At 40.2% G+C, this 21,574-nt stretch overlaps 1 protein-coding gene across 3 annotated transcripts in view; it reads right to left on the bottom strand.

Annotated features, from left to right (window-relative positions):
• Window positions 1–21,574, bottom strand: part of NEDD4 (NEDD4 E3 ubiquitin protein ligase) — a 50,790-nt gene that overhangs the window by 14,477 nt on the left and 14,739 nt on the right. The window contains exons 4-17 of one of the 3 annotated variants that reach the window (XM_066634966.1): window positions 21,461–21,499; window positions 21,190–21,243; window positions 11,724–11,774; window positions 9,382–9,443; window positions 8,957–9,059; window positions 6,997–7,157; window positions 5,799–5,916; window positions 5,542–5,709; window positions 5,005–5,070; window positions 4,426–4,545; window positions 3,064–3,258; window positions 922–999; window positions 694–748; window positions 558–616 (exon numbers count right to left, since the gene is read on the bottom strand). In XM_066634966.1, coding sequence (XP_066491063.1) covers window positions 558–616; window positions 694–748; window positions 922–999; window positions 3,064–3,258; window positions 4,426–4,545; window positions 5,005–5,070; window positions 5,542–5,709; window positions 5,799–5,916; window positions 6,997–7,157; window positions 8,957–9,059; window positions 9,382–9,443; window positions 11,724–11,774; window positions 21,190–21,243; window positions 21,461–21,499 — 1,329 coding nt within the window. Of the gene's footprint in view, window positions 1–557; window positions 617–693; window positions 749–921; window positions 1,000–3,063; window positions 3,259–4,425; window positions 4,546–5,004; window positions 5,071–5,541; window positions 5,710–5,798; window positions 5,917–6,996; window positions 7,158–8,956; window positions 9,100–9,381; window positions 9,444–11,723; window positions 11,775–21,189; window positions 21,244–21,460; window positions 21,500–21,574 lie in introns of those variants that run through there. The other 2 variants (XM_066634968.1, XM_066634967.1) reach the window with 2 other exon arrangements.

Here is a 21,574-nt window from a genome sequence, read left to right as displayed (position 1 = left end):
GCCATGGAACATGTTTATCACATACTCATGTGCTCTGAAAACTATATGATACAAGGTCTCTGCATACTTGGGATACTGCCATTTCAGATTTTAGATGCCAGGGAGTAATGGCAAGTATTATAGAGAGGTTTCATATGATGTCTCCTCATCACCAGCTAAATTCTAAGGTAAAGGAAGGGGAAAGTTATAATAACAGAATGTGATGCCAATGCATTAAAAGCTTTGTGATGAACTTTGAGGGTTGTGTTTGCCTTTACAAGTCCCCACATTTTGAATTTCAGCATCATCGTCACTGATCACTACTAATTCAAAGCATACTCCACTTTAGTCAATCACTTCTCACATTCACACTAATTACTTCCATAATGCTTGAGATCCATTTTGAATCTTCTCATTTTTGCTATACAGCTTAAAGATTGCTCAGAAGGCTAAATCCTTAAATGTGCAGACAATTTATGAAATATACTTCAGGGTTAAGGCACACCCTGTGTGAATGAGCGATGCAAGTGCTTGGCTAGCTACTGGGGTTGTTTTAGAAATAGTATAGGGAGTCTTACTGGTCCAGTTATCGCTACGTTCTGAAGGCGCGGATCTTCCCACTGAGTTTTTTTTGTATCTGCAAACACATATATGCATTAGTCCCAGGAAGAGTAGGCAACAACAGGTAGCCAAGATCATACACTATCTACATACTGTGGTTTATGTAGAATGTTCTTCCATCTGTATGTATTCTCTCTTCCCAGCCAGGCTAAAGAAAAATGGGACATGCATAAAAGCCCTTTAAAAGTATTCTTCCAGTGATAATAAGATGTGTTGTGTGGTTAACATTTAGATTTCAATAGCAGCATGTGAAATTTAAATGCTGAAGGGTGCTTTGGAAAATCCCAAATATTTAAAAATCCCAAAGAAAAAGACACTCACTGGCAAAGGACCAAGATCAACAGGGCCCAAGGAGATCTTTCTCTTCATAAGAGCTGGCACTTTCACTCTAGGGTCATCCTTATGGGGGGGAAAGACAAACATGTTGTTAAAGTACTGTCTGAGTTACAAACATTTACAACCCCCCTTCAGCAGTTAAACCAACGCTGTTTTCACTCACTGGTGCTTTAGTGCAGCCGAGATACTGCTTTTTTCTACAGTTGGCCGGAAGCAGAATTAAAACAGTGGTTCCACATGACGCTATATTCCCCATAAAAGCCTGGCAATGTCCGCTCCCACAGGCAAGATCTTAAATGCGTTAGCTCAGCTTATTTTGATAGAAACTGCTCAGGACTACTACTTCCAACCAGCAACTGACTGACTTGAGCAGCTCTTCCCTCTCAAACTCATTTCTTTTCAAGTGGCTTCTGCTTCTCAGAGCTAAGGGTTTATTAGTGTTTCTCTCCAGCTAGTGACTGAAGGGATTTTCTGCTGAAAGGGTATTTACTTGCAGAATGGGATCTGGGACCAGTCTGCCTGCTTGTGAGGGAGAAGCAGAAGAGAAGATGGGAACTGCCTTTTTGGCTTGGCCTGTTCACCTCTTGTTCAACTGCAGTATCTATCAACTTGTTTTTTTCTTTATGGCCAAAGGAGTTGCTCATTTACATTTTAATGCTCTCAATAAATATTGGGGTATAACCCAAATGCCAGACAGTGCAAGAAAATAAAAACCAGTGTGGACCAGTAGAACTAGCAACAACAGAAGGACTTTTTTAAAAAATCCATTCCTTCTTTGACTTAATGGGGAATGACTACTGAATAGCCTGACATCATTCCAAGAAGTGTACAGGTCCAACCTTGTTATACACTGATTTTTTATACATGGATTTGACTCAACAGGAATGGTCACTGCAAATGAGAAGGAATGTGCTGTTCCCTGGAAAAGGGGAAAATGCTTTTCTTACTATTGTAGAGATTTTTATCTTAACACAATGAGAAGGGCCCTTTTAATTAAAGGAAAACGGTCCTTTGCAATAGTTAGAGGGCAGCCAGCTGACAATCCATCAATCATTCTCTCTCCAAGCAACCCCCCCAGCCCTTCCCCCTGAACAAGTGAAAGATAATCCTTTCTATGCACCTGAAGAGAGCCTGATTGTTGGATTGTCATCTTAATGACTAACATCACAAAGGTCAGCAAAGCTGTTTTTAAATCACCTGAGCAAAGGGACTTTGTTTTTTAAATTGATTTGCCATAGTGCAATGTGAGTTCTGGGAACAAAATCCACAGGAATAATGAGACTCAACCTGTATTGAACAGCTAGAATGAACTCATCTTATTGCTGGATGGCCAATGCAAGGAGAAACACTACCATGAAAAGAGGAACACAAACTGCAATGGGTCATCTTATAGCATTGGGTATACGTGCATATGGTAGCATAGCATATGGTAGACGTGCTGAGGAGGATAAGGTATGATTGGACATAGTACAGCGCAGTCAGGAGCTAATCACTCAGAGGGAGCCTGACACTATGAAGGGACAGTGGAAAGAGCAGGGCACGCAGGCTCTTTAATAGGACAAACATAAACCTCTTATGCGTAAGCCAGTGGCGTAGCTGGGGGGCAGAGCACTCAGGCTGGCAGCAGGGCGGGCAAGTGGCCCCTCCCTTTGGAGCCATTCCTGGCCGGGGAAGCAAAACAGAGCTGTACAGGAATGGTTCCGAAGGGAGGGGCTGCTTGCCCACCCCGCTGCCAGCCTGAGTGCTCCGCCCCCACTCCAGCTATGCCACTGGCCTTAGCTATAAATGCTCATGTTCATAAAATCTTGCTTGCCTGCCCTGCTGCCAGCCTGAGTGCTCCACGCCCCCTCCAGCTACACCACTGGCCTTAGCTACAAATGCTCATGTTCATAAAAATCACCATCTCCATCATGGCTCTAGTATTCACCTCTTCCACAAACTACTGTAAGCATGTGACTGCAGCAAAACGTCAATTTGGCCAGGCAGGTGCCCCTGGACACACGTTCTCAAATCCACTTTTAATGCAGAAATCCACACATGCACATACGCCCAACCTTCAGGGATTCCATACTCCCTACTTCTTACATTAAAAACACAAAATTAACACTACATCTGAAGCCAGCCTACCCACGTTGTTGTCTTTGTATTGTGGTCAATAAAGAAAGGTCTGCCATTTGGTGCATTACGAACTTCCCAGCCTTCGGGGAGAAGTCTTTGATCCATCTCTGATGTTTGCTGGCGTTGCAGTTGGTCATCTGATGGAGATATTTGTCTGGTAGGAGCACTTGAAGATGTGACCTGCTGGCCCATGTCTGCTCCAGCCTATCAGAAATCAGATGCACAGTCAAGCAACAGAAACTATCAAAGCAGTGCCAACAACACTAGTCTAGATCAAAAGCAAAAGTAGAGCCTAAGTCTTGAGATGCTTGTTCTGAAATGATGGTCTCATGTTCCTCTCTGACTTATGTTAGATATCATTAGTAATCTCGCTTCACACATACACTATTTTCTAAAAAATAATCCTTGAATATCCTTATCCACAGATCCTTATCTCCCAACCTAACTTACACCAACTCAGTTCAACATTGCCTTTAGAGAGGCAAGCAGCTCCCCTTATTCTCCGGCAGGTTATGTCCATCAGATATCCTTTTCACTGGGAATCAAACTTGGGATCGTATGCAAGTGAAATATGTGCTTTGTCACTGGACCCTAATCACAAGGATACCATCTCTTTCCCCATATTTCCCAAGATGATATTCTAGCCAGTTTACTAATCCCTCATAGTTGTAACCTTATGGGAAACACATTTCATTGGTTCCAACATGTTCAAGGTGACATAGTCACAGTGAAGTTGACTCCATTGTTAAATCAAATACATTGCTGTCAAAGGAGGCAAATGTTCACATTGGATTGGTTCAGATGCAATCTCAACCATGGTTTGTACTAAATGTAGTTTAGACGCCAAACCATGAACAGTATTTCAGTTCTGTAGACAAACAAGAGCATGTGTTGATACCTACTTCTTCCACATTCCCTGAGATGATATCCCAATCACCAGTCACTAGGGGTGGAGCAAAATCCCAAATTATGATGTGTTAGTTTAGATACAACACCAAACCACAGTGTGCCCAGTCTATGGTGTGCAGACAAGCTTCAAATGATGGTAATTTCAGATCCTGGTTTGGTGACAATTTGCAAACTATGGTTTTTTGGGAGGTGTTGGTTCTCATCATGACACACCATAGTTTTCCACTGTTTCTGAACCATCTCACTGAATGTCTGAATGTCAAACTCCACTAAGTGAATAGGACATTAGCAAAACCCGGACACTGATTGCATGACTACCATTTCTCCTTCAAATTGTCTTGCAATAGAAAAAAAGAATGTGAGAGTGTAGGATTGAACCCTGCATGCTAAGTGATTTAGCCAAACACCATGCAGAAGTCTTCAGTCTACACTAGGTGATTATTAAAACAAAAATAAGAGTACCTGTAGAACTGGCTTCTTCCAAGTGGTAGTTTGTGAATTGTGATCTATATAATAAGGTCTTCCTTTTTCATCCTTCCTTACTTCCCAGCCTGGAGGCAGCCCAGTTGAAGTAGGCAATAACTACATTTTTTTCAGGGGGGAAATTACCAGAATTAGCTGGGCAAAGGGTATGCATGAACTTTTCCCAGCCTCAAATATGAGAGCAAACACTCAATATTTTATTAAGCTTCTTGTTAGATGAAAAAAGCATACATGTGAACTAGATTGTCATATTAGGCAGTGACTCAAAGCCTGCTTCCTGCCAGTGACCTGATGAGAAATGCCAAGTTGATGAACAGCAGCAGCATAAAGCACAATATTTTAGAGCATAACTTACAACAACCGTATTGGCCTCTGCCTTTCCATTGGACCATTTCAGCAACATGGAGAGGGGGGATTTGCTGCATGGGTAACAGTCTATCCTCCATATCTACTTTACCCAGGCTTCGTGCACTGAAGAGGACACTGTTCCAGAACCACTATTCAGAGCACGATACCATAGTCTTACGAGACTGAAGGATGCCAACAAGAAGAACTTACAACAGGAAGAGCTGGTTGTTCCTCTGCTTGATAAGTTTGCAGGCTACTGTTTCTGCTGGAGTCACCCTTGAAGAAGAAGAAGAAGAAGAAAAGTTATTTATGTGAAGGCCTACAACTGCTGCTATGAAGGCACCCACAACACATACAGTAGTGTGGTGGCACCTTGTGCATCTTCTCCACTATGCTGACCCCAGAAGACTTGGATGAGAAATGCTCAAGAACCTCCTGGATTAGAAATCTTCCCCACCCACCCAGACCTAAATCTTACAACGCTGTCACAAGTTTCTGTCACAAGTGCCAATGTAATGCAAATTCTCCACCCACCATTTGTTGAACGCACAAGTTCTTTGCACAATATATTCCAATTGCTGAATTTAAACTTGCTCGAAGTATTATCGGAAAGTGTTAAATAGCCAGGATACTTTTTGAACAAGTTAACAGAGATTAGAGTACGATTCTTATGCTGCAAGATCTCAGTGACATGGGGTAGAAACTGTTCCTCAAAATATGCCTTGCTGCATCCAGCAGCATCCTTACAGAGCCAGAAGTTGCTTGGTTAGCCACTGAACTCCCAGAGGTAGCAAGATGAATATTCAGTTCTTCTGCAAGGCAGGTATCTACATCAGAGCTGCTCTCTTGCACAGCTGCTTGAGGATTCTGGTTGCTGAAGATTGTTGCTTCATCTTCTGTTATAATCTCCCAGCTCTTTCAAAAGGAAGAAAAAACAGGCAGGAACATCAGACTCTGTAACCACTTTTTATTCTGGGAAAACCTATAGAGAGTGAGGGTCTCACCTCAGGAGATTCTCTGTTGTCCAGGATCTCTGCTTCCTCAGTTATCTGATGCCGATGGGCAAAAGCATGCTGTACTTCTAGTTGAATACTGCCAGTGACTGCATCAGGCCTGTTGTCTCTGGACAAAAAAAGCTGTTACTGCAACAAGATGGATGAATTCCAAGGTGGTGTAGAAAGGAGGGTTGTGTTAAAATGTGTAAGCTACTTTATGAGAAGTGACATAAATGAATGTGTTTTGCTTTTGAGGAATACTTCAAATTGAAGTTATATGGGTGACAGAGAAGTTGGAGATAGATCTAACACGAGGCATTCTGTGGTACATTCTGACAGTATCAGATATTTATGGCTACCATGCCATTCTAAGAAAACTACTGTAGTCTGAAAGAAGCACCTCTAAGAATATGAAGATATGTTCAACACTTTCAGCTAAAATTACAAGTAATTTCTTTTAAAATGGCAAGAGAGAGGCCAAAGACAGTTCAACATGGACGAGTTCAGACAACACACTAAACATGTGTTTGCATGAAGATCACAAGCCTTGGATACATGCAAGGGAAGGAAGTTTTCTGCTTCCACTGGTAGTTGAACACGTTCAAATTTATTGTGATGTGAACCTGGAAAATCCTGTGTTATTCTAATCACCATTTCAGAACAAGACAGGATATGAAACTGTGATTCAGTCTTTGTTCTAAATTGCCAACAGAAGAATAAAACTTCCTTCCTTCATGAGTGAAGGGGAAAGGGCAGCATGAGAGCTCAAGTCCTGCAATGACGACACTAAGCTGTGTTCCAAGCATGTTTTAGCATGACACCTGAACATGACCACTGAAAAAGAAAAGCACTTTAAAAGCAAATCACAGATTAGAACAGTGTCAGGCCACTTCTTATTTGACCATCTACAGCAGTGATTTTCAACCTTTTTCATCTCGCGGCACACTGGCAAGACACCAAAATGGTCAAGGCACACTATCAGCTTTTTGACAACTGACAAGGCACACTGTGCTGTCAATGGGGGCTCACATCCCCCAGTGGTCCTATTGATAAATGACCCTCTCCCAGATTTCCATGGCACACCTGGGGACCATTCGTGGCACACCAGTGTGCGACGGCACAGTGGTTGAAAATGGCTGATCTACAGTAACAAGGACCTTGCCTATCATTGTAGACTATATTTGACTAAGAATACAATAAGACATACTGAGCAGTTGGTCTTTTCCACAGGGTTCTTCGGGATTCATGGTTGACATAATAAGTCCTGCCAAGCACATCCTGCCTCTCTTCCCAGCCCGGGGGTAGAGAAGATTCTTGCTCTTGCAACTGGCAAGGAACATCTGGTTGGTCCAATATAATCCAGCCATGCTGTGACAAGAACAAAACAGAAAGATAACATTAAATGATGAAATTCTGTTTTAATGGATCATAATAAACCACAGTACTATGAGTAACTTCAACTGAAGAGTTGTATAGTGAGACTCAGCAGAAATTTCAATTACTAGAACTAACTAAATTTGAAATTTTACTGTGCTAACTAAGAAAGGAATGGAAGACAAGATCAAATTTTTTAAACGATGGCAATTATTTATGTACTAGAAGAACAACAAGATAAATAATGATGCATGTTTTAATTGAAAGACAAAGGCACCAGAAGTTCTAAAAAAAGAGCATAATATGGTTAAGGCTGCCTTAATGTTGGTCATACACAAAACTCAAGTAAAGAATTGTGCAACGCCAGGGCAGATGACCACAGGGACTTCACAGATGTTTCACTATTGTTCTTAAGCTAAATATGTCACTTCTGTCAGCGTATGCCATGGAAGTCATTTTTTTAAAACACACATCCCACCACCAGAATACCAGAAACCCTACATGTTCCAGGATTTCAGCTTCCAAGGTGGTGTTCATAGGAAGAAACCCTCCACACATTCAGCATTTGTCACTGCAGACACTGACTGCAGGAGCTTCCTAACATGTTCTTTCTAGACCGCTGATTACTCATTCCGTTATGCGTGTGGATAACATTGGTATAAGAGTACACTTATCTGATATTGGAGTCAGACAGACCCCAATTAAACCAGTTTTTAGAAGGCAAATTAAATATTGGCATGACATAAACATATAAATAATCAAGCTTTAATATACAGCAGTTTGTTTAAAATTAAGGGGCTACAGGAATTTAATGATCTTCAGTGTCAATTCTTATGTAGTGTCACAAACCACAGGTACCTTACTATAATAATTCAATTCTTTTTCAACACAAAGCCATGTGGACGTTAAAAAAAATGATGAATTAGTTTCAGTTTTTTACGCTTAGCTGCCTCAGTAACAAAGCAGTTATTGCTGTTTTAAACAGTTCTCACTGTGCTGGAATCATTTATATGCCAACGTTAATAAACTGCAGTGTTTCATCCCCCTTCCCCCCCTCCCTCCATATACTTTAACAGAAGTCTAGTCAACCCTGATGTCCTTTTTTAACTGAAAGATGTCACTAAATCAGAAGGAAAAGAGGGCTGAAAGACTACAGATCAACTAAATCCCCTTGGGGACAAACTACATGTGAAAAAGCCAACTTGCCCCTTTGCATGCCTGGTTTTTATTTCCTAAATAGCAGCTACAGTGGGTAATAAGAACCACAAGGTGAGGGGACTTAACCCTTTGGTCCTTGAAGTCCCAATTCAGATCACTCAAATCCACCTCATGTGATTATTAGTAAACAACCCAACACATACACAAGGGCAACTAATGTGCTTAATGTTATAGGCAGGAAAACCCTTCTTTTAGGATAATTTATGGGTATGGAGTAGCACAAATTAAAGGGGAAACATTTTCGAGTGTTGAACTCTTTAGAAACAGTTATTTTAAAGTCTGCATCTTTCTTTTACATCTAAGTTTCCAAAGCAATTATAACTGCAAATGTGCAGGAAAGTTAATTTGAAAATATCAAATAGTGTGATTTTAGAAATTTCATCAAACTCTTCTCTAAAAACCTGGGTAGGAGACCACTGCCGATCCCCATGCACAAAACTCAAGAGCTCCTGAAAGAAAGGGTTGGGCTGAAGCAACTGCATCTCTGGTCATGTGGTCTGAACGAGTGCACACACCTTAAATGCTTTCATGGTATCAAGTCAGGTCATATTTTGCACCAGAGACTGAACACCCACCTCTAGCTCTTCTGCCTGCTCTGTGCTTTCTTCCTCTGATCCATTGCTTGTAGGTATGCAAGTCATTTTTAACCTGAGGTGCCCTTTCACTCTGGATTTATGACTGCAGCAGGGAAAAATTGCAATAGCTGTAATGCATGAATCTGTTAAATGCAAACATATGTGAAGATTTATAAATAGCAGTGCCTTTCGCCACTGTCCAAGACGTAGTGCAACCAGGCTAGCAATGCCTTTAGCACTCTGACTTGCACTCTCTTCAGGTCTGTTGTACAGATAATTATAGTTAAAACCCACAATGTTACAACAGTCAGAGACAAGTTATTTGAAGGAAGGTATGCAACAACAAAACAGACATGCAACCATTCATGACAAGGTTCAGTTCAGATTTGAACACTAAATATTTTCTAGGTGTGATGATTACTGACCTCTTTGGATGAAGAACAAAGTCCTTAAATGTGTATGGCCTCTCTGTAGTCGGATTCTCTGTCTGGAATGAAATAGCAGTTTGGATTTTTTTCCCCTCCCAGAACATGAATACTGACACTCCTCTAAAGTATATTAAAAGGTACAATATAGCCACAGCACCTGCTTTAAGCACACCTCCCTCCAACTACTCCATTTTAGAACAGCAACACTGATCAATCCGAACAGCAACAATGTTAACTAATCTAAAGATTTAAAGTCAAAAGTGCTGCAAGGCAACCAAGGTTGACATCTACAGTTATTTTGTTCTACTCAAGGATGGAGGTCCGTCTCCTAAACTGACTTTCAGATTTAGGAAAGTGAGGTTTCACATTTACACAAATGCAGGCATATTGAACTAGTTTTTATCTAGCACCAATGTTTTCTGAATTAAGACTGTCCCTTCAAAACTATGAATTTTCTATAAATCTACATTAATTTATGAAACAATTTCTGGACTATTTTAGAAGAATTGAAACATGTTTTCATTTGCATGATACCATTCCCCGTAGGAGCTAGCAAAACAAAACCATCTGAAGCAGCCTTACACCAAGTCAGGTCACAGGTTCATCTAAGTCATTATGATGAACTCTGAGAGGACATGAGGTTTTCAGTGAGGCTTTATTCTGCATCCCTTCTGGAGATGCCATTAGAGATTGAACCTGGGACCTTCTGCATGCAAAGCAGATGCTCTACCACTAAATTAAGACCTTTCCCTCTATTTTCTGCATGTTCACGGTTCTATGGTTAGGTTTAAACATGTTAACACTGCTGGCAAGGTAAGGACTTGTCCTCACTATACAAAAAACACACATAGGCACCTACCACATAACAGTAGTGTGCGCACTATCTTCCAACTTTCCACTCTGCCACCCCAGCAAGCCTGTCTTCCTGAACTGCTAGGAAGTGGCTCTTAACGGGGGGAAGGAGACGAGAAATGTGACCTTTTAAAAACTTTCACCTTGTATAATGCTATGGTGTGCATGTTATTCTTTAAAATGTACACCATACATTTTACATATACAGCATACAAGATGAATTTTTCCTAGTTATAGAATATGCAAATATGAAACGGGATAGTTTCTAGAGCAGCTAAGAATTCAAAGCCACTTTAAATATGCAAGGTAGTCAAATTCAGTTTAACTCTAAATACAACAACAACAAACAACAATCAACAACCTTTAATGGCATCACACAGAATAAATAAATACAATCACATATAGCCCACAGATTAAAAACCACAAGAACGGGATCATTAAAAATTACACATACTAAAACACCAATCAAGACTGCCTTAAACTGTTAAAAATAAAAACATTTGCAAGAAACTTAGCAACAGGAAGCGTGATTTCTTGCAAAAAATCACATAAAAGAAATGCTGCAAGAAGGTTAGGGGGGCCAGAATAACTAGAAATGACAGGGCCCAAAATAGAGTAGCGAAGCTTACTGAACACAGGACAAACAAAAAAAAATGGGTGACAGAATCAGGCTCTATGCCGCAATGATTGCAATGCCTTTGGTCAAAAGGTACCCGTGTATATCGACCAGACAGCACTGCAGAGGGGAAAATGTTTAACAGGGCTAACATAAAGGCCCTCCTCTCTAAGGGATTCGTAAGAAACTGGAAATAAGAATAACCTTTGGCAAAAAAAGGAAAAATTCCACAGTAGATGGGGGAACACACCCGGTTCAAATGGGAGGATAACCATAGGTGTTCAGATTCCCAGAGTCTTTCATAAATAAGGGATAGGGCCTGATTAAAACTACAATTAAAAAGCGAATCTAAAAGAATGCCTATAGAGGCTAATTTGGATACACAATACTCATACCAAGTGGATTGAAAAGAATCCATAAGAGAATGAGCAAGAAGGGAATCAGGGACAGTCTTAAAAAAAAAAGTCGTAACCAAAATTTAAAAGTGAATTTCCAAGCCCATGTTGAAGGGAGATGTACACCCAGCTCGAGAGACAAAGTAGACAATTTAATATAATTAGGGACCCGACTCTAAATACAAACAATAAACTGTTTAAAAAAGATTCAGCATAAGTGTATGTGCTATGTTAACAAAACTTCAGTGGCCTGTGAATTCCATCTCCCCCATACCTCTTCATTCCCACAAAACAGACCAGGGCTGCAATCCTATACACATTTACCTAGGAGTAAGTCCTATTGAACTTAATAAGGCTTACTTCTGAGTAAACATGCATAGGATTGTGCAACAGACATGATAAAAGGTCAGTGAAGTATTTCAACCAAGAGCATAAATGGATAATGTGATTTTAAAAAAATTTAAATATATACAAACCGGTAAGTGACAGAGAGGCACATCTACTTGACCTAGAAAGTCATCTCTAGTCTAGAAAGAGAGAAACAATTAATGGTATGGAACCATAAAAAGTTTTCAGTCACAGCAAAAACAACCTGGATGGAATGCCTTCTGTGCTCTCAAACAAGTGCGCACAGAGCAAAGACATCAGCTGGTTGCAGAATTAAGGAGGTTTTACAAGATATAAATTAGTTCTATTTATTCCTAGGCACATGGGACACTTTCTTGCACTGCCTTCTTTTTTAAGCTGCTGATAGTCAGGCTGTTATCTAGCAACTTTCTTCTGCATTAGCTGAAAAACTGAATCCAAATATTAGTTCTCTTTGGTTTCATCTTAATATTACAGGATATTTATATTCCTAATTAAATCAACCACCCATAAGACAGTTCACACACCATATTAAATACTGATGCTATCCTCATATTGGTCATAAAAAGTTAAACACAGCAAGTAGATCAAAAGTCTGCTAAAACCAGTAGGACTTAACTGTTTGCTTGAATGCAAGCAAAAGAGAAGAACAGCAGATTCCACAATCTAGGTGTAACAACACAAGAGGTATTGTCTCCAGTACCCTCCCACCAAACTGCCACAGAACAGGGTCTCCACTGCAGAACTAAGCACTAGGACATGTTGATCTGGGAGAAGGTAGTTGACAAGCTATCTTGACCTTAAACCATGAATGACTTTAAAGGTAAACACCAGCACATTGAACTGATCCTAGAAACAAGGAAGTAGTCAACAGAGACAATATAACATCTAGGACCCTATGTCCAAGCCCCAGTTAAAACTCCGGCAATATCATATATTGCCTTTGATGACAAATTCCCCAGATCTACAGTAGCCTGAATAGAGAACTGGCTGTTTCCATTCCTCTTTGATGTGCAGTCCAATTTCTAGCCCAGCTAGATTAGGAACAAGTATGCACCTCCCGAAATATCTTCTTGGAATACTGCTCCCAACACAAGAGTTGCCATTTCTCTGAAACAAAGTTCAATGAATTCTTGTTAAACATCTGCCAAGACAATAATCTAGCACATCTGTACTCAGATTAGCCCGAGCCAATATGGATATATGCAGGTAATGGAATTTTATTTGTCTGATAAGGAGTCTCTGTGTGCCAGAACAGTATTTCTTCTTTAAAAATTTTAGAGCTGACCTAATAAAAAAGGTGCCTGTGCCCATCTGAATCTGCCAAGAACCTTCAACACAAGATAAAGCTGGCCCTTTCTGACCTAGGACCTTCAATAGTGTCATTACAATCAGGTATTTCCATTCAACGATTGCTATAATTTGCCACGTTCCTCCAAGATAGTTGCATCAGGATATGACAGTAAACATATAAAACTCTAAATACTTTGTCAATTTTTTAAAAAGTTGAACTCATTGTTTTATACTCCAATGTTACTGTCAATTATTATTGACTGTTCTGCATCCCTGTGCCCAGATCAGCTTAAAAGGAATGCAGTGCATGGTAGAATAGTAAACACCGCTCAGGACAGGGAGGGCTTTTTTGGGACACAATGCTTTCCAGTTTGGAGATCGCTGCTCTATTTTAATGGTTCTCAATGTGTGGACCTCTAGTGAGGAACACAAAACTCTCCAGCATTAGCCTTCAGTCAGTTCCACCCCCAAAATTGCATACTATCTTCCTTCAAATTAAAGTGGCTAACACTACAATAATCATCAATACAATGTACAATATAATGGAGTTCTGGACATACTGTCTGCTTCGGTTTTATACTGAAGGTATAATCTTCCAACTGATTTGATCTGCTATAGCAGATATTTACACATCTAAATTCTGATTTCCTTGTTCACTGGGGGCACTAGTAAAGTGAATTTTAAAACAACCAAGATTTTAGCTACATAAAGCCTTTTCAAGGCTTACAGTACTTTGAAACGTTTCCTGACACAGAGAGCAATAGAATCAGTCCTGATCACAGCTCAAGGCAAACACTGAAAGTGCTCATGGTGTGTCACTGGATGTATTCCAAAAGAAAGATGTGTCTGCTTGCCAAGGAGACTTTGGTTTAAATTAGACACACTAACTAAGCAGGTAGCCCATCCCCCAGAGTCAAGATACTGGATAAACATTTATATAGGGGCACCAATATACCTGACTACACATTTTTATGGATGGAACAAAATGTTCAAAGGCACACAGAAGTACATCAGTGTTAGACACTGAGGTACAAAGTAATCAAAACAAAACAAGGCACTGAGAATATTAGGGAAGCAGAGGCAACAGAAAATGACAGGTCAACCCTAACCAGGTTTACTTGGAATTCAGCCCCAGAAAGTCATTCTGAAGTTGGAGACAAAATAGGGTACGTAGGTAGAGCTTTTACACCAGAAAGGCCAATCACCAACTTTAGTATCAGCCAGAAAAATGTTGCTGAAGCAGGTACCAGGTGCTGCCTTCTCCACATTGGTGGCCACAGACTGCTTGTCACAACATACCTAAATTAGATCTTCTCTAGTTACCTTGCCTGAAACAGAGGTAATGAGACATGGGAAACCAGTCCTCAACACTGGGGGTGACAAAGAACAAAGTGAAGGCTGAAAGACAGTCACATGCTTCATCAAAACACTCTTCTGCCATTCTAATTCTTAGTTTCACTGCACTATGATTATATTTGATGTCAGAAAGATGGGTTCTTGATTAACTGATGTTCAGTGCTTTATTAACAATATTATTTTGCCTAGTTAAAATGGAATGATCTAAATTACTCTAAGTCAACTTTTCTAAACATTTGTCATCTGCTGTACCACTTCGCATTGTCCACCTATTGGACGTACCACCAGAAGTAACTGGCAATGATGTAAACACCAGTTACTTCTGGATTGGAAGGCCAGATGCTATGCAACAAATAGCAGTAAGAGGCTCAGGGCAGATGGGAAGGCTTTTTTGAGCACGCAAAAACTGCATGCTGGAGCTCAGTCCACCAAGCCAAGCCGCCTACTTCTGTTTGTTGAACTGCATTGTTGGTCTTACTGCCATGTGGCGAGGGTTTGGAGGTCCGAGGAGTACCATCAGACACCACCTCAAGTATCACCAGTGGTACAAGTACCACTGGTTGAGAAACACTGCTCTAAGCTAAGACGAGACCTATCAGAAGAAATATTAGCAGCAAAGCTCCAATTCGGAATATTTGTACTCATGTCTATATTTGTACACTATCTACATAATCCCACACTTTACACAGCTTTGCCTTGGCACAATACCTGTCCCACATATACCTAAAAGACTGCAGCACAAAGTAGGTACCAGGTGACTGATTTGGTTCGGTTTACCTACAGAACCTGGAGTGCAACAATGATGTATTTCTAGTGCTGATATCTAGATAAGCTGATATGAAGCTTGGTTTGTGCAAAGCTATTGAATTTCATACTTGCTGCACGTAGAAAACATCAGTAATCTGACCACCATTTACATCAATGGATTATTATCCAGATGAAACTGAGAAAATCTTCATGGGAACAAAATAATGTCCCATAACAAGGGAGAAGGGTACCTGACTAAACCAACTCATTGTTGGTTGAGAGATCAAATATCCACTTCCAAGAAAGTATTTTGCTACCAACTCCTCTGAAATGCACGAGAATACTCTACTCAATTTAATGTCTGCCAAGTGGCAATTCATATGGTCACATGAGTATGTTGACAGATCTGTGCCAAGCATGGCACACTATGAGTTCAGCAGCTCAACCCACACAGCACAGCAAACCTCACTTAGGAGATTGATTAGGTCTGTATACACAAAGAGGCACAGCCTCATTTGCAGAAATGAGATGGGTCGCAACTGGAGATAAGGGCTTTTCAGTAGTGCCAACCATTTGTGGAACACTCCCCCAGGGAGATTTGTCTGGTGTTGAACCTTCTGTCTTTCCAGCACCTGGAAAAACTCTTGCTATTCTCCTGAGATTTAAAAAGTTAATTGCTATACTCTGCACTCCTGCCTTCATTTGCCATTGTTTTGGTGACTTGTATTGTATTTTTGTACAGTATTGGCACTAACAATTGTTGCTACCTTGGAAGCCTTACTGAACAAGAGCTGAAGCTCTTTTGAATAAGTTAAACAGCCCAGCTTCCAGGACATGTGTGCATTGTACTTCAAGAATCCCTGCAGGATACAAGCCTGCTTCCTTTCTCTCCTGACAGTATCCATTATGACAGGTATTCTGCTGATTTGAAATAAAAAAAGTACCTCCAGCCTACGTGGCCTATTCACACATACTTTTCCAAGTCAAAAGATGCTATTAAGGTTATTCTTCACTTAAGTTTTACAAAGGAAAAAACCCTGAAGACTATGTAGAACAAGCAACTTAACTTCAGCAGCTGAAAACTAGCGAGACACAGAAGAATACACTGCAAAACTTTTGCTTCTGCAGGCACCAGCACCAGGAAAGCAAAGCACCGATTTAATTTCATGACAGCTCTGCACAGATAGCTGACATTACTAAATGTGACTCCAATATTAGCTTGTTAAATTTGAACTGAGAGCATATCATTATACTAGGCCAGACGAACTGGAGTCAAGGAAGTATTTTCAGGACAATTTAAAAATACATCACAATACAGAACCACAATCAGAGACGGCATGGATATTTAATGAAATCATTAGGAAAGATTATTTTTCCAAAATTAAGTTCATATTTAATGGACCAGGCCTTAAATTGTGACCTAATAAAGCTACAGATAACCAATATTGTTTTAGGTTTATTTTTTGCTTGCCCTAGTCCACTAGACCTACATGCAAGCCAAAGAAAAGAAACCACCCTAGCATGTGATCCAAAAGAATTTCCACATCAAATTAGAAATATGCATTGGAGACACTGATCAAAGCAATTAGTGTGAACATCCTGCAAAAAGCACAGGTCCTTTTCATACGACATTCTCATTTCAGAAATCCTGTCTGGCTACAAATACTGGCATTGCACTTTAAAGTTTTCATGTCACTAGCTTACAGGTGTTAGAGCAGAAAGCCTGCCCAACAATTCACCTTAATTTTTTGATAACTAATATTGCGAGTTGTACAAGTTCTGGCTAGTACAATAAGTTCAATCTAGTTCTTTGGACTATTAGTTAATATCCAGAAATCCTACAAAGTAAGACAGACATCTTACACAGTCATTGCACAATTAGTATTGCCTGAATTTTTTTTAAATTTAATTTTTGACTAATTTTGACTATTAAGTTAAAAAATTGCAGTTTATGTACTCTGAAGAAACATCAGCAGTAACTAAGTGGGCATGGAATTAGCTTACCACTCACTGAAATTCTCTATTGAAGACAGCAAAAATGAGGAAATCACCAAGTCTACAAATATACAACAAATTATTGCAAAGTGCTTTGAAATGTGCTTCTCAGAAGTAACTATTCTGCCAAACAGTAATACTCAGCATTTGTGTTGCACTCTTTTACTTGTGCAAAATGCTTCACATGTACTACCTTGATATAATCCTTACAGTCCTATAAACAGATCCACAAAAGTCTAATTCATTTATCCTGTTTCAGTGAGTAGAAACAACAGCCTTAAGAAGCCACTTGTTCCCAAAACACTCACCTCTAGAGGCTTCCTCAAGGTTTGGCTAGGGGGCTCTCGTCCAACTGGAGTGTTACCTGCCTGAACTCCACTACGCTTCCCTTCTTTCTCGGATGCAAACTGGATATGTAAATGTGATGTTCCTGCCTTAGAACTGTACTTAAGACTAGATAAAGAAGATTGAGATGATCCCAATGAAAGACTCCTGTGTAGACCAGGATGGGCCTTGCTCCTCTGTGCAGCTGGTCTCTTTTTAGTGTTTAGGCTAGCAGGATCCTCCAGATTTGAGGGCAAACAAGTAGCACTACGTATGAATCTTAGATTAGGGTGGGTTGCAACACAGGACATGCTGGAACCTGACACAATTTCATCCTTTGATGCAGGCATTCCATGAGAGAAATGAAATGAAATACAAGAACCTCCATTAGGCGTTTCCTCACATGTCATATGTTCAGAGTCATCTGCAACCCTAGCTCTCTCCAACAATGACCTATTCAAATACAGCTGTCTAACATCTCTGTTCTCACTGGAAGGACAAGCAGTTTTAGAAAGTCTAAATCCATTGACAACGGTAGAAAGGGAACCTCTGGATACTACACGGTCTTCATTTTGCCCCTGCTCACAATGAGACATCTGAAAGGGTCGCCTGTTTGGCAGAGGAGATGTTGGAGACATTGGCGGGGTATTCGAAGGACTCCGCGGGAAAATAACCAGAGATGAACAACGTCGTAGTGGAATTTTTGTTTCTCTCATTACTGGTAGCTTTGCTGCCTTCACTACTTGTTCTGAGTAGTCTTGGTCAAATATATTTCTGCTCAGCAAACCCTGAGTAGTACTGCTTCCGTCAGGGTTAGATCTGTTAGTACCTCTAGTTGGAGGGTTACCGCTGACCACATTACCAGGAAAAGGACCACCATCATCAGCAGAAAAAGGGTAGCTACTGCTGTCACTGATTACACTGCTACTGCATGATCCACCATCACTTGTGGTATTTGTACATGATCCATAATCACTCCCAGCACTACTGTAGGCTCCTTTATCTTTGCTTGAGACATTGCCAGGGATTCTGCCGAATGCTGCAATATCAGTCAGACTGGTGCTGCTTGTTAGCTGGTTAGATTGATCACTGCTCATACTCCTGTTACTGTAGTCTCCCCTCTTCCTCCTACAGACCAAGAAAGCTCGATCATCTGAAGCTACAGGTTGGGGATATCCACTACCTCTTGAAGACTGCAGAGAGATCTTCAGCAAAGCGCTCCTCTTGAGTTTTTGGGATGAAACTGACTGTTGATTTGTTTCCTGCATTACAGAACTGGAGACAGTCTGCTTGGGATTCCGTTTCATTTGTATCACACTAGATGCAGAGTCTGATGCAGACCTTTTGACGTACATATGAATATTCTCTCTACTCATACCATCACCAAGCAACTCCAAAAACGGATCAGTGTGGCTGCGGCAGGCTGCAAAATGCAGTCTCAACTGCCTTGCCATTTGTTCTCATTTCCACATACAAGGCAGAAAGCGTTTGCTTCTAAAGTAGAAAAACAGCTGCCCAGATTGTCTATCCAACTCCACTATAACAGAGGAAGCCAACAGAAAATGCAAATAGCTGCTGAGTGGCCCAAAAAGCTTCCTGAAATTAGCAAGTCATTCCCACACCACCATTTCAAGTCTGTCCTGGGCTGCTTGTGGCAAAGAGCACATTCGCTTACAAAGCACTTGATTCCATCGACCTTTAAAGCTCAACTCAGCTGCAGCATGCTAACAGTGCCAGCCTTGTTGGAATTCTATTCTAACTTGCAGAGGGTTATTCCATGGTGAATTAACTCAACAGGAGCCCTTCCTACAGATTCCTTACAACTGCCCTGGCTGAATCTAGGTCTGTGCTTTCTTTAGCAGTGTATAGCCACCATTTTTTTTTTTACCCAGCAGTTTAGAATTACAGAAGTTTGTAGAAATGAAGTTCCACATAATTAACAAAACTGTGATTCAGTTTCATAAGCTTAAATCATAATAGTAATCTGATAAGAGAATGTGCTACATAAATAAAATAGCAAGTAGCTTCTGTCTGAAAACAGTTAAAAAACCAGTTACTGCTTGTGTTGTACATTGATCTACATAGTGTATTCTTTCAGGATTTCATAATTTAAAAAACAGTTTCTGCATACATTTTAAAAAGGAAAATACTAAGAAAATCCAGCCCTTTCATTTTTCAGAAGTGGGGGACATCATGGTGAAGAGGATTTGAACAGATTAAAAGCAGGAGAAAGGTGTGTCCCCCAGTTAGTACCAATCTGACAAGAGCAACACATTGTGCTTTGACTGTGTTCCAAACATACCTTTACAGTTTAAATCTATCCCAGTGTTTCTCAGCATTTGTAGTCTATTGTACCACTTCACATGGTACACCTATTTAAAGTACCACCAGATGTAACTGGCAATGACATTACCAGTTACTTCCAGGTTTGGAGGCCAGATGCAGTGCAACAAACACCTGTAAGAGGCTCAAGGTGGATGGAAGGACTTTTTCAAGTATAGAAAAACATGCTTTGGAGCTCTGCCCACTGAGCCAAGCATCATACCAATGTTTGTCATGTTCCTGACAAAACAGGTTTCCAGGGATCCAGCGAATACCACCAGACACCACCTCAAGTGCCACTGGTGGCACCCGTACCACTGGCTGAGAAACACTGATCTATCCTATAGAAGGCACACCTTCTCTACAGTACTGCCCACCCATGTAGATATTCTTTTAAATTGTTCTGCATGACAATTTAAGTCTGCATGAGGCAAAGTAGGACTCATGGGAACTGGAACCAGACCATTCTTCAAGTTGCCCATGAAGACATTTCAGTACAAATCCATGTCAAAAACAACTCTATTTTAATGTATTAACTCAAAGTAAAGTATCAGATCAGTCTGGAGTCTTTTCAAATGCTTTGAAATGGTAACATTTCAAGATCATAACTTGAGTAATTCACTCCAAGAAGCAAAACAAGTTCTTTCCTGGTGTCTAGAGGCACTTTGGAGAAACTGCATCACTGTTCAATACCTACACTTGAAAAGTATTTGTAGCCGAGAGTATGCTTGCACAAGTATTCAACAGGGGTACTGTTCCTCCAAGTACCCTCAGCTTACAAACACCTTTCAAGACCCATAAGTTACACATTGTGCATTTCTAAATCCCACCACAGTAACGTGAAATTAAACCACAGGCAGCAGCAAACACTGTGCCATTTATTCTTCTGCAGATCACATGACTGAATATTTTTTGCTTAGTATTTATTTAACCTTTACTACATTTTCATTTAGTTTGCATTAAAGCCAGCATTTTACATCCTCTAAGAGGAAGGAAACAAGGTCTTTTTTGTTTTAAATCATACTCTAGAGTTCATTTAATGTTTATCTGAGTCTTACAATGGAAAACATGGCATACCGACTTGTTGATTAGGAAAAAATCTCTAGTGGTTAGTGCCAGTTATCTTTTAGCTAGGTGTCCTTAGCCACCTCTGCTTTTTTCCTCAAGATGCCCCAACTGCCCAAAATATTTGTTATTGAACAACTAATTTTATAAGAGAAACTTCACACAAGGAGCCCCAACCTTGCCTGGACAAGCCTCACATATCAAGGGCACAGCAATTCCTATGATTATAACAGCAATTTCTCCATTAAAGCACTCTTCAAACCTGGCTGCTAGGCTACAACAGGAATCTGAAAAAGTACCAAGTCAACAAGTAGAAAAAGTTAGGATGTTCCAGATTTGGGAATTATCACATGAGCAAAAGGATTGGCTTGCATGAGGCAAGTGCCATATTAGCAACAGATGCAAAATCCATTTCAGGTCAGGTCAAATGTACTACACTATGATTTATAGCAGCAACAAAAAAGTTAGACCTACCAAACGGTTTTCATCAAATACTTCAAAGAGAAACCTATGTTTCTGAGGATTCACCTAAAAGAAACAATGGACAACCACAGGTTAATCAGTTTCTTTGAAAACAAGTATTAATTCAAAGTACAAAGTACTTCAAAGTACGCATAATGTAATACCACCTTGCTTTTACAAATACAAATTACAAATACAATGCTTTTAAAAGGCTTGACTGCAACAGAAGCATCCTGGATTACAAGTCTAATCAGAGATACCAACATACAATAAAGTAACTTACTCTAAATAGAAACTCTTCATTCCACTTTGGATTCAATGTCTACAATTCAAGAAAAAGCAAATTACTGCAGGATACATGGAACTTATTTTGACAAATCAGAAGACTAGCCCTTTT

Source organism: Tiliqua scincoides, chromosome 8 (genome assembly GCF_035046505.1).
Source record: "Tiliqua scincoides isolate rTilSci1 chromosome 8, rTilSci1.hap2, whole genome shotgun sequence".
NCBI lineage: Eukaryota > Metazoa > Chordata > Lepidosauria > Squamata > Scincidae > Tiliqua > Tiliqua scincoides.
This window is presented reverse-complemented; position numbering and strand designations above follow the sequence as displayed.